This window comes from Pipistrellus hanaki, assembly GCF_964339955.1.
Source record: "Pipistrellus hanaki genome assembly, chromosome: 10".
In the NCBI taxonomy this organism is placed as follows: Eukaryota; Metazoa; Chordata; class Mammalia; order Chiroptera; family Vespertilionidae; genus Pipistrellus; species Pipistrellus hanaki.
In genome coordinates, this window is record NC_140512.1 from 52630838 (window position 1) to 52644552 (window position 13715).

The following is a 13715-nucleotide window of genomic DNA, read 5'->3' on the forward strand; positions in this document are numbered from 1 at the left end:
GGGGGGCGTGGGAAGAGACTGAACATAAACTGTGCACCTATGGATGAGGACACTGGGGAGAGGGGAAAGGGCAGAGGGTGGGGTGGGAACCTGGTGGAGGAGAGCAATGGTGGGGGGGGGGGGAAGGAACATTTGTAATAATATGAAAAATAAAAACTTATTAAAAAAAATAAATAAATAAAATAACTAAAAATATAAAAAAAAAAAAAAAAAAAAAAAAAAGGAAATGGGTAAAAATAACTGAAAGGTATTTTATTTTCCCCAATATAATCAAAAGATTATTATTTGCATTAATCCAAAGGATTATTACTTGAAATTTATTACCGAGGTAATGAGATATGTTACATTCCTATTTTCATGCTGAGTATTAAAAATCCAGTGTAGTTTTCACTGACAGCATATCTCAGTTTGCACAGCCTCATTTCAGGGGCCTATGTGGATATCATTGATGGTACTGGACAGTGTAGCCCTAAGGCAGGGGTCCTCAAACTTTTTAAAGTGGGGGCCAGATCACGGTCCCTCAGAGAGCTGGAGGGCCGGACTATATGAACTACTAATTCCTACTGTAACACCTCGGCTGCGCTCACTGCCCAAAAAACCTGGCGGGCCAGATCAGACTCCTCTGCGGGCTGCATGTGGCCCGCGGGCCGTAGTTTGAAGACCCCTGCCCTAAGGTGTCCCTGAGGTCGCACTGGGCAGTAGGGGTCACTAAGATAATGGAGTTTGGGTGTCTCCAAAGTAGCACTGGGTGGAAAACTGCAGTAGTCGCTAAGATACTGAAGTATGGAGGGTAAAGGTGCTTTGAAACTGCAGCTCAGACATCTGAAGAGGGGTGCCTCCTGGCTGGTGGGCCTCCTGTCTCTGAGTTAGGCGGCAAGGCCGGGGTCTGGGACTCAGACCTTTGAGGAGTCTACCAGTGGGTAGAGCTGATTGTCTCCAGAGTGCAGGGGACATTGTTGCTTTTTAAAAATATATATATTTTGTTGATTTTTTACAGAGAGGAAAGGAAGAGGGAAAGAAAGCTAGAAACTTGAATCAGCTGCCTCCTGCACACACCCTACTGGGGATGTGCCCGCAATCAAGGTACATACCCTTGACCAGAATTGAATCCGGGACCTTTCAGTCCCCAGGCCGATGCTCTATATCCACTGAGCCAAACCAGTTTCGGCTGTGGTTGCTTTTGCAGGTGTGGGCAAACTGGATTAAACTGCTGCTGCAGGAGCAGGGTGCTGCTGCTGGGGTGAAGCAGGGAGGCCTGAGTGTCAGGAAAGGCTTAGACAGCAAGCAGGAGAGCAGCCTTTTCTTCCTCCAGCCTTGCAGTCTCTCTCTTGCTCCCTCTATTGGCGGAGCCTAACAGGACCCAGCTGCTAAGCAGAGGATAGAAGAGGAGTGTGATGCTGGGAGTCATAGCTCAGTATCTGACAGAGCGGTCCATCTTAGGAAAACGCTTAAAACGACAATTCTAACCACATTACACATTAATTACAACAGAGATCGTAATACAGAGAACTGGAGAGGAACGGAAGCGCCCTTGGAGAACAGTCTTTGCATTGTGCACATGAATGACAGACCACATCTGACGGTACTAATAAAAGGTGCTAGTAAGGATTCTTGAGATTGAAGAGAAATCCTTGAAAAGAAAACCTAAGAATTGTATGCATTTAAAAGCACTGCACTCTTTCTTAGCTAAGAGTTGTGTTGGAGGGAAAAGTCAGAGTATTCAAAGGATAACCATCTTACTGAGCTTGCTGAGTGTAGTGGTTGAGAAAATAACAGAAATTGTGTTTTTAAACAATGCTAGGGAAAGTGTGTGGATGTTCAGGAAGGGGATGATTTCTCAACTGCATGGAAAAATACCATAGATTTTTTTGAGAGGGAAAGCGAGTGTCAAGTAATTTGATAAAACTGGGAAACAAGGAAAGGGGGAAAAATATAAAATTAGTAGTAAACATAATATAAAAGGAAAGAAAAAAAGCAAGTGTTTTAGTGTTTTTGTGACTGGCCATGGCTGCCGCTTAAAGATCAAGGCTGCCAGATCATGTTAAATACACATCACACACTCCATGAGCTATCTGTATATGAACTACACTTAAAACAAAATCATAACCTTTAATAAAGGTTAAAGGTTACTAGATCAGCAAAGCTATGCCAAACAAAAAGAAGCATCAGAAAAGGTACAATGGAAGGTTATAAGCAGTGAAAGAATAAAGAAGCACAATAAAGTAATGATAACAAGCACAGTTTATAAAGACAATAGTCATTAACCTTTATGCATCACTCAAATGAGCAGTTCAATATATGAATGAAAAATGATTAGAAATTCAAAGACTACTTGATTTAAAAATAAATACCGTATTGTCCGGCGTATAAGACTACCCCCTAATTTTACAGTTAAAACATGTTTAGGCCTATATTTGCTGTATAAGACTACCCCCACTTCCGAGGCAACACCAGTTCTTTTTTTAATAGACCCCCTCTCTGACTCTGGCCAATCTGAGCAGGCTTTTTTTCATTTCAAAAGTCGTCTTATATGCCGGAAAATACGGTAAATAAAGGAATTTGTGGTTGTGTAGTCATTCCTTCCTTAAAAATGTTTACTCTGGTCTCCATGAAGGAATGCGCTAAGCTTTAACATTAAAGTCTATCCTGAGTAAAGGTGGGTGGGGTGAGTTGGGGGTGTGTATGTCTGAGTTGGGCAGTGCAGGTAGAGGCGGAGAGGCTATATTTTGATTCAAGCTTGAAAGTCCTTTGAAATAGGAAAGAAGTATTGATTCTTTCCCTCTGTAAGTCTTAGAAGGGAGAATGATAATGTCTTATCTCTCCCCCTCTTTCTCTCTGGCCAAGTTTCCCAAGACTGACCGGTTTACCAAGAACATAATTTCAAAATGCGTGTCCTGCAAAAATGTCTCCTATATGAAAAGGAAACATAAGCTCAAAACATTGCAAAAGGCAGGCATGCTGTATGTTTTGTATACATAAGGATACTAAGATGCTGCGATTCTAAGATACCAAGATGCTGAACACGTAAGGATAGGAAGATGCCCAGTACCGTGAATATTATCTTAGTTTCTTATCGTCAGAAGGGAGCCATCTCACACTGTCATCTGTCCCTGCTGAATTCTACCTGGGAAGGGGCCAGTGCTCACCAGAGAAGTTGATGGCTTCCTCTGCTGGACCAATGAAAGGGATTTACCCCACAGATGCCTGCATTTGACCTTAGTTCCCGTTTCCTGCAGCTGGCACTGTGGCTGCGCTCCTTCAGCATCCAGCTGCAGCTCCTTCCTGCAGGTGTTTGCAAAGGGGAGGGGCGTGGACACTTCCTAGACAAGCCTTTGGTGGTAACAGGTCATGTAGGAGCATTAGCTCCCACTCCTATAAAACAGTTCCTTTTTAAGCCCTGCTGATGTGGCACAATCTAATAGTGTGTGTGTCTACTTCCCCACTCCTACCGTTGTTAAGTTGTATTTTGTATATTGTGTCAATTGGTGGATCTTTCAAGATTAAAAAGTTGGTTATTTTGATTTAAGATGTCTCTAGCCAAATAAAGAAGCAGCCGCAGGCCCCTGTAGTAGAAGGGCGATAGGGGTGACTCAGTGTTGTGTAACTTGGAGAGTTTAACTGTTAATTCCTAAGGGAGAAGGTGGTGCATAGGCCCTAGGTATGGTGACATAACTTGTAATCTAAAATCAGAATTCTTTTAAAATATAAATGCATGTTTCAGTGCACTAGCAGAGAATATTTGATAAGAAAATTGTCCCAGACCTAGCTGGTTTGGCCTGCGGACTGCGGACTGGAGGGTCCCATGTTCAATTCCAGTCAAGGGCACATGCCCGGGGTTGTGGGCTCAATCCCCAGTAGGGGGTGTGCAGGAGGCAGCCAATTAATACTAATGTTTCTATCTTTCCCTCTCCCTTCCTCTCTGAAATCAATATATATATATATATATAGACACACACACACTAATAAAAGGGTAATATGCTAATTACAGCAGATGTCTTCCTTCTGGATAAAGCTACTGTGAGGGCTGAGCTGAGGCTCAGGCAAGCCGAGGCATCTGCTGAAAGGGCCATGCCCAGGCTCAGGCGCCTGTGAAGGGCCCAGGCTCAGGCCAGCAGTGGCAGCAGCAGCAGGGTAATGGGGTGGCGCCTTCCACTGATCCGCCAGCTCGCCTCCCGCAGAGGGAGGCCAGACTGCGGCTTAGGCTGGGGGCCAAGGCAGAGGTGGTCAGAGTTGATCAGGCTGGTGGGAGGGGCAAGGTAGGGGTGATAAGGCCAGCAGGTGAGTGGTTAGGGCAATTAGGCAGGCAGGCAGGTGAGCGGTTAGGAGCCAGCAGTCTGGATTGTGAGAGGGATGTCCAACTGCCTGCCTGTTTAGGTCCCATTCCGCAGGGATCAGCCCTAAACTGGCAGTTGGACATCTCATGAGGGGTCCCAGATTGGAGAATGTGTAGGCGGGGCTGAGGGCGCGCGCCCCAATCATTCATGAATTTCATGCACCGGGCCTCTAGTATTAATATAACATGGTTATATTAATGTACATCTTATGAATTTATTTTGAAAGCTCAATGGTTAAAAATTCTTTCCAGGATTTTAAATAATTTTAACTGAGAAGTATTAACCTTTCTATGTACTTTTATTTTTGTAAGGTATTACTAATAGAAAGCAGTATATTTATTCTGTCATTAATTTTAAGAGTCTTACAATTAGTTCACTGAATTACCAGTTCAGCTTTTCTGTTACAAAAAAAAAATGAACCGTAAACAGTATTTTGAGTGCTAGTTCAGCATGTTCTGACAAAGTATGATGCATTAAAATAAAATTCATCATTAGCATTAAAAACGACCTCTGAGGTTGTAGGCCTTCATTTTTCTTTTCCAGTGTTGGAAACAGTCTTTCTGAGTCAAGTACATTGCAGTACTTTGCAGATATTATCTGTGTATATTGGTCATAGTTCAATTTTAAATAAATCATTTCATCAAATCACTTTATCTCTAATAATGTCAGTTTCCCATTTATTCTCACCCATTATCTGAGGTTCTTATCAACTTTTCCTCAGTAATATAATGACCTTATATATGAAATTATAAAGCAATTTTCTAAGCTAGAATTAGATAGAATTACTTCTGTGTCAACCTACATGAAGATAAATCTGAGTATTTGTGAATGGCCAAATGAGCAGCATATAAGTTCAGAGAAACATTTAGGACCACATTGGGAAAGGGCTGATAATAATCTTGGCTCTGGAAAACTTTGGCTGGATATAATGGTAAAAAATAGAAATCTTGTTTTAGAACATAGTAATTATGAATAATACAGGGTTGTAAAACTGTCTTTATAACCACGAAGGTGAATAATGTAATGGGAACTAATTCCTACAGGGGTTTTATTTTCAGAGGTTGAGAAGCTTGGCTCGGGGAACCAGATCAGATAATCTTGTGTCTTCTATGCCCTTGTCCACATCTCAGTTTTTCTCCTGTAAAAAGGGGTCATAATAATGCCTCTTCCATGGAAGGTAATGAAGTTGAATATATAAACAAAAATGCTTTGCTAAAGTTATCTTTAAAATGCCCTTTCCACCTTCTTAAACCCTTTTAGTTCTCTGGAACAAAACAATATTGGCTAGCTTTTATGTAGAAACCAAAATATATAGAATTAGATTTTTATATATACTAGCTACCTGTGGGAACAGAAAGTATATCAGTAGCTTATTGTTATCATTGTTTTTTTTTTAAATTTAAAAGAACAAGTTCTAATAATATTCATTAAAGGAGATTTGCTTGGTGTTTAGAAATTGATTTTGCTGGTGTATCTTAAATCTCTGACCTGATTGAGAATATTCTAAGTGGCTAGGGTCTGTTAAGGGCAGAGCAGACTGGTATTTGTTTCGTTAAGCTTAGGCAAGCTATCCAATTACTTAATGCAAATAAGAAAAGTTTACACTAAACTCCTACTACGTTGCTTAAAACTCTAGATAATTTAAATGAGGAGAGATATGTATTTAAAGGAAGGAAATTTAAATAAAACTTATTATCAGGGGCTTAATGTAGAATAATATTAGGCCAGGAGATCTGAACTAATAAGTGGGAAATGCCAATAAATAAAGAGAATGTATTCTCCAAGTTCCTTGGCACACTTAGTTTTGTGTTGAGATAATTCTTAAATCTTTGGAAACCCAAGTTAATAATGGAAGACTTACTTTTATCTCTTGCCTTCTCTTCACCTAATAGGGACCTTAAAAGTGAAGTGCTGCCTCACGCTTCCCCTTCTTTCTCTTGCAGAGTGTTTACAAAACAGCCTGCTCTGACTATAGCTCAGCTCTGGGCCTTAGCTTTCAGTGAGGCCCAGGAAGCAGGGTCATCTCATTCTGCTCAGAATGAGAAAGAAGTTGTTTGAGCATATGAACATCTACCTTTCATAGATGACCGTTGAATTAGGGCAGCTTGATGGAATATAAAGCCTACGGCACCGAGAAGCAGCTCTGGAAAGACCTGTGAGCATCTGAGAACACAAGCAGTTGCTCCTTGCAAAATTGTTGTGAAAGGATCTAAATGAATTAGTGAGAGAGGGAACTTATTAGAAGAAAATGTTGCTGTAAATTAATGTCTTGGAGGGGGAGTTAGGGAGATGAGTAACACAGCTTAGAAATCTTCAGTCTGTTGCTTTTACTTCTAAAGTGAAAAAGGAAACCTCAACTAGCTACACCATTTATGTGAAACTCGGCCCTTTAGAATAATTGGGAAGAAAGCATAACTGTCTTCTTCTAAAAGTTTCTAAGTGTTTGTCTCCCCCCCCCCCCCCCCCCCCCTAAAATTGTGAAGGTGATTTTAAGCTTTAGTGGAAACTTTAAGCCTTGCATTAATTTTTATTGAAAACTGTGTGAGTGGTGTGGGTCTGTGAATGTGTTGTGGGGGATGTGCCTGTGTTTTAGGAGAGCTCCCTCTGTGTCCTTAGATCTGCCAACCTTTGGTCTCTGAAACAGCAGTCACAGAGCTCTAGGACACTGTTCTTCCTATGTTGCTAAGTTAATAATAATTAGATTTCAATTCAAAGATCAGCTCCCACTCATATAATTTTATAGTATCCGCACTTTGTATAAATAATGTTTTGTTCTCAGAGTTTGAGCTTCTTGAGGGTAAGGACTGTCTCTTTTGCTCATCATTTTATTCTCAGTAACCAGAATAGTGTCCGTCACCAAATAATTATATATTGAATGAATTTGTGAATCCCATTTATTCTGACAGCATACAGTTTTTATCAAGTAGTAGGACATTCAAAGAATGAGACTAGAAATATAAGTGCCCGCTGAATGATAAAATTTGGAGTAAACACTCCATAGTTTCATTTATTTCATGTTATCACTTTTCTCAAGAATTTTAATGGAATGGGGAATAATATATTTAATGTATGATGCTTGTAGAACTTTTAACTGAAAGGGACCTTAGGATTATATGTAGTTATATATATACTAGAGGCCCTTTGCAGGAAGATTCCTTCCTGTTGGGGTCATTGCCTCGCCTGCTTCCCTCCCTTCTTCCCTGCCCAGCTTACTTGCTTCTCCGAAGCTTTGATCTCTTCTGCAGCTCTTGGTTTCTTTCTAAGCTGTCCTCAGTCTTTGCTCTGGCTTGGATATGCAAATTAACCACCATCTTGGTTGGATTAATTTGCATACTCACCCTGATTGGCTGGTGAGCAGGGCTGGTGGGCCTAGCGAAGGTTCGGTCAATTGCATGTTTCTCTTTTATTATGTAGGATATATATAATACGTAGTTCAATCTTCAAATTTTAAAGCTGGGAAAGTAATGAGAATTTGTTCTGGGACCTGCTCCTAAACTCCTAAAGATGTAGGCCTGTTCATAAAGATAAATGAAGGTAAATGTAAAAATTAAGAAAGGAAAATAATTTTCTTTTTAGTCAATTTGTGCCACTCCCAGGCTCTCTGCAGCCAAGAATCTAGCATAGTTAGGTATAGTACTCCAGAGGCTATAATAGCATAGGGCATATAATACCTTTTATATTGAAATATAACATCCTGCTGTTTTAAGTGACTTAGTGTAGAAGTGTAGTCTGGGATTAAATCACACTGGTGACAATTAAAACATGGTCCTTGGCCCTGTAGGGTTTAACTTGTCTAGTTGTTTCTAAAATTCTATTTCTTCAGCTGGTTTTCATTTTTTTTTTTTTTTTTCCCTAAGGTCGGAAATAATGCCATTCATTTCTTCCTGTATGGGTACATTCAAAAGTATTTGAACACTTTACCATGTGGCAGCAACTGTTAAAAGCATTGGGGATAGCTCGGTCTGTGTGGCCCAGTGGTTGAGCATCAACCCATGAACAAGGAGGTCACAGTTCAATTCCCAATCAGGGCATATGTCCAGGCTATGGGCTGGATCCCCTGTAGGGAGCGAACAGAGGCAGCCAATCAATGATTCTCTCTCATCATTGATGTTTTTATTTCTCTATCCCCCTCCCGTCCTCTCTTTGAAAAACAAAGCAAAACAAAACCAAAAATCAAAAAAAAAAAAGAAACCAAAACCCAAACATTAAAAAGTGTCTATATTTAAAAAAAAAAAAAAAAAAAAAAAAAGCATCAGGATATAGCAGTGAACAAAAGCAGACCAGTTCCTTGCCCTTGGGGCAAAGAGAGAAAAGATGGGGCTGCCAGGTCATTATTGCCAATTTTTGATTTTAGAAGCCCTTGAAGATAATAAAAAGAAAATAGAACTTTTTATTGATGAAAAATTGGAAAACAAAGATAGAGAAAACAAAGATATATGTGGTGAATTAGGAGATTTTTCTGCTTTTCAGAAAATCACTGCTTTCTCTGTATTTCTGACCCCATAGTGGGTATTATTGCTGCTACTTAACTATCATGTTGATTGCTTATTCTGTTACAGGCATTGTGCTAAGTGCTTTGAGTATATAATCCCGGTAAGGTAGGGATTATACCATCCATTTTACTCTTGAGAATAACAGGACCCAGGGAGGTTCGCCAAGCACTTACTCAGCTAGTAAGTGGTCGAGCCTTGATTTGGACCCAGGAGTCAGTGTCCAGAGTTTGTGCATCTGGGCCAAGTATTAAGTATTGCGAACTGAATAACCTATATATTTTTTTATTATTACAGTAAAGGCTTTTGTGCTCAAGTTTTTTGCTATTATTTCATTAACTTGCCGAAACTTAATGATTTTCTTAAAGTTCAGCCACTTTTAACTCCTTGTGTAATTAAAATTTATGCCATAGGCAAGTAAATGCAGAAAAAAAAACATGTATTTATTATTAAAATAAACTTTTAAAAAATGTGATATACCAAATATGGTAGACATGAGAAAAGTCTAGTGTGTAGAATTCATTTTATAATGTAATGTTTATAGTGTAGTCTTCTATATGTATCTAAAGTGCCTGTGAGCACAGTGCTTGCCATATAGTAGGTGATCCATAAATTATAGTAATTTTTAGTATTTTTGTTTCCACTTGTAAAGTAGGTAATAATTTTTACTTTCAGGTGATATGCTTTTAAAATACTCTAACAGCACAGGATGGTAACCTGATTCAGAAAACTCTGCATTCATACGTGAACCTCTTCACTTTTGAGGTCGCTCTCCTTTTGTGTATCTCCAGGGTTTATTTGGATACAAGTACATTTTGGTAATTGAAGGCCGAGGCCCACGAACTTGAGTATGCATCAGAATCACCTGGCAGGCTTCCTGCAAGACAGTTTTCTGTACACCCGAGTTTCTGATCCCAGGAGGGGTGGGGTGTGTCTGAGGATGTGCGTAGTATTCTTGCAGGTGCTGCTGTGCTGGTTTGTGGACAGTCCTTTTAGAACTGCCACTCCAGGAGTGACATGACTTCTCATTATGGCTGTTCCCTTACAATCATACATGCCCACTGAGTTAACCTGTGCAATCATGATGTTGCTGTTCTTATTGTGAAATTTATTTTGATATGATATAGAGAAATTTGGTTATAAGTATAATTGCTCTTTATTGCTTAAGAAAAGCAGTTGCTTTTGCATTACACAATTTCAAAGTACTGGTTTTAATTTGTTTCGGCTCATCTTTATTCAAGAACACAAAAGCACACAGGTTTAATTTTTAGGGGGAGGAAAGCATTATAACTTTGGAATATATTTTACAGGGTGATTTTATCTGTTATAATTGATTTCTGAGAATTATAGTGTATCAGGATGACATAGCAATTTAAAAATAGCAACACAAACTGTTTTGCTCTTTTCAAGAATTCTTCCTTCCTTCCTGCTCCCACCCGCCCTCTCCACCTCTCTCCCCCCCTCCTTTCCTTCCTTTCTCTGGTCCTCACCCTAGGTTATGTTCACTGATTGTAGATAGAGAAAGAGGAGAGGGGGGAGAAAGAGAAAGAGAGAGAGAGAGGGAGGGAGAGAAACATTGACTGGCTGCCTTTCTTACATCCCCCAGACTGGGGATCGAACTCACAACCCAGGCATATGTCCTGACTGGGAATCAAACCATGACCTTTTGGTTCACAGGAGGATACTCCAACCTAAGGAGCCATACCAACCAGGGCTTAAGAATTTATGAAAATTTAAATTTGATAGATTAATACTGAGTTCCATTTGTTATTCATCATTTTTTGCTTATAAAGTAGGTTTCACTGAGAATTTCACTTATACCAATATAACAATTGTACCTTTTCTTTTCAAAGCATGGCTTAAACCTTTGGGAATATGATGGTATAGAGGGGTTATTCTCTCCAAGAAGAAAAGGCAATCAGAAAATCTTTGTCCATGAAATTAAACTGAAATGTACACTCAATTATCTGAATACCTTTCAGTGCCAGGCTCTATGGTGAGGATTGGTGCCAAAGTAATTTATCTTTTTCGTGCACAATGAGGGGTTTTAGTGGGTTGTAAGTTAGCATGACCTAATTGTGTGATGAGGTTTCTGATAAACCTAATGCAATAAGATGCTTTATTAATACAATTAGCATTGTGTGCAGGATTTGGGAGTTACAGTTCTGCTGTTTTATTTTGCTAGACTGTGTCTACAGTGTTACATTTGGTGTAGTGCTAAGGGACAAATAGGAGTGGTTCCAGAAGTGATTAAAAGGTCTGGCCAGTTTTGCATATGAAGGTTGTTGGAAAATGGGAGTAATTCACTGGGTGGGAAGATATCTTTTTAAAAAATAATATATTTTTAATGATTTCAGAGAGGGAGGGAGAGGGGGAGAGAGATAGACACATTAATAATGATGAGAAAGAATCATTGATCAGCTACCTCCTGCATGCCCCCACTGGGATCAAGCCCACAACCCATGCATGTGCCCTGACTGGGATTTGAACCGTGACCTCCTGGTTCATAGGTAGATGCTCAACCACTGAGTCACTCGTGCTGGGCCAGGTAGACATCTTAATTGTGATTTTAGTTCCCTGCGGTAATATAAGATTCATGAGGACTGCGACCTGTTCACCTTGTTCAGCACTGTGTCACCAGTGTCTCCTACAGTGTCTGCTATGTATTCAAAACAGTTGATTTCAGTCAGTTTTGAGGGGAAGAGATGGCCACCTTCAAATATTGGTCTTGTAGATGCTTGTTAATTAGATTTATTACTTACTAGATGCCCAATGCACAAAGATTTGTACAAGAATGGGCCTTCATCCCCCTGGCTGCTGGCACTGCCTTTGCTCTGGCCTGGAGCCACCTTTCGGCCTTCCCTCCAGTCCGGAACTGCCTTTCCATCTTCCTACACTGCCCAGAGGCATGGAGTTGCAGGGTCGGTGTGGAAAGCCTGCGGGGGTCCCCCCCACCCCACCCCAGTGCCTGTGTATGCAAATTAACCCACCATCTTTGTTGGGTTAATTTGCATATTCACTATTGATTAGCCTGGTGGGCTTAGCGAAGGCACAGTCAATTTGCATCTTTCTCTTTTATTAGTGTAGATGTCCCTGGAGGGCATATGGTGGCATCAGGGAATTTTTAGGCGGCCAGATTTCAGATTTACCTAAGAACTTTGTAAAAACTAGCTTAGCAATCACACTGGTAAACTCCATGTATTTAATTCTGTTATTTTAAATGCTCAGGGAAGGGCTGCATGGGGATTTACTAGAAAATATACCTGCTTTTGATAAACTGTTGTCAAGATGATTCAGCTGTTTCTCTTTTTATTTAAGTATTTCATTAAAAAACAATGTCAACTAGTGAATGTTTTCTTTCTAATTTAGACCTTTCTTGTCTTTTCAGACTAAAGCAAAGCAAAGAACTGGAACGAGAGAGGGCTCTTGCCAATGAGCAGTTAACCAGAGCTATTCTCCGAGAGAGGATATCGAGTGAGGAGGACCGCTCGAAGGCAAAACACCTGGTGAGCAGGAAACAAATAGTGGAAATGTCTTGTCTACAAGGAAACCTCTGATGTTTGGGGAAAGCTACATCAACTTTTAGAGTTGATAAAATTTATGTTCTCTTTGCTTAGATTTCCTTGATTTTTGCCTTTTACAAGTAGTTGACAATTTGCCGAGATTAACCAGGAAGGACTTAAAAAGACAGATAACTTCAGAATTATTGAAATAAAGTCAACACAGAGACATAGGTACATGCATGTTGCCTGAAGGGATATTTTGCATGTTTGTGTGTTTGTGTGTGTGTTTGTGTGTCCCTCGTTCCTCACTTTTAATTTTATTGTATTGGCAATCTCTGGGGTAAACAGTCTCACTTGTTTCTATGCTTCTGACGACTGCCAGATGTTAGTCTGGGAAATCTCCAGCAAAGGTGAAGAAGGTTGGATCAGTCACTTTCTGGCCTTTAGAAAGAGGGAAACATTGTGCAAGGGCTTTTAGAAACCAAAAGAAATAATTAAAACACTTTTTTTTTAATTTAAAGAAAATATGATATAAACATCTCTAAAATAATTATTAATAGAAGAAAATGTAAAAGGCATTCATCAATTTGTCATTATAATGCAATTACTCCTTGCATTGGGTGTGTTTCCCTCTAAACAGTTTAAAAAAATGTTTTAATTGATTTTAGAGAGGATGGAAGAGAAAGAGAAACTTTGATGAGTGAGAGAGAAATATCAATTGGCTGCCTCCTGCATGCCCCCTATTTCAGATCATGTCTGCAACCACACCGCCCTGACCAGGAATCAAACTTGTGACTGCTCGGTGTCCTTAGTTTAGCAGGTAATTGGAAATTGTTGAAACTTTTAAGAAAAGGGCCAGTTTCTGTTCTCTTATTCTTTCTCTCTGTCCTTTCTTTGGGAGGCTAACCTTTGACTGCATACCAGTAGAATCAATTAAAGGAAGTTAGTATGTAATGAATCCATTGCTTCAGTGACTCATCCAGGATCCAGGTTGAATGGGTAGATGTGAAGCTGGAACAGAGGTGATGGATTAAGAAAGAAATGTCAAGGGTCTGGCTGGTAGCCATCATGAAGGGCGCACATGTTGATTGGAACTGAGGCCAAGACATGCGGAAGGAGAGCCAGGGGGATGATTTCAGAATTAAAGGCAGTAAGTGTTGAGTAATTAGATCATTGATTATATCTGCTGTACTCCTGAGAGCCATCTTCACTAATGTCACAGCCTCCCAATTTGAGGGCCAGGAATGGAGTGGAGAGGGTTAATAGTGCTGATGCAGAAGGAAGCCTGGGATCGAGCTTCTTGTTTCCAGCAGGTAGAGGAATCCTTTGTTGGCCTTTTTCTTTGTGGCTCTATATTTTTCCCTTGTCTTTGAAGCACTCTTTTCTCT

General features: G+C 40.1%; 1 protein-coding gene across 2 annotated transcripts in view; it reads left to right on the plus strand.

The window, feature by feature from the left end:
* CHCHD3 (coiled-coil-helix-coiled-coil-helix domain containing 3) overlaps positions 1–13715 on the plus strand; it is a 252354-nt gene that overhangs the window by 86513 nt on the left and 152126 nt on the right. For both annotated transcript variants that reach the window (XM_084896604.1, XM_084896605.1), the window contains exon 4: positions 12213–12330. In XM_084896604.1, the coding sequence (XP_084752730.1) occupies positions 12213–12330 (118 nt within the window). The remainder of the gene's footprint in view (positions 1–12212; positions 12331–13715) is intronic.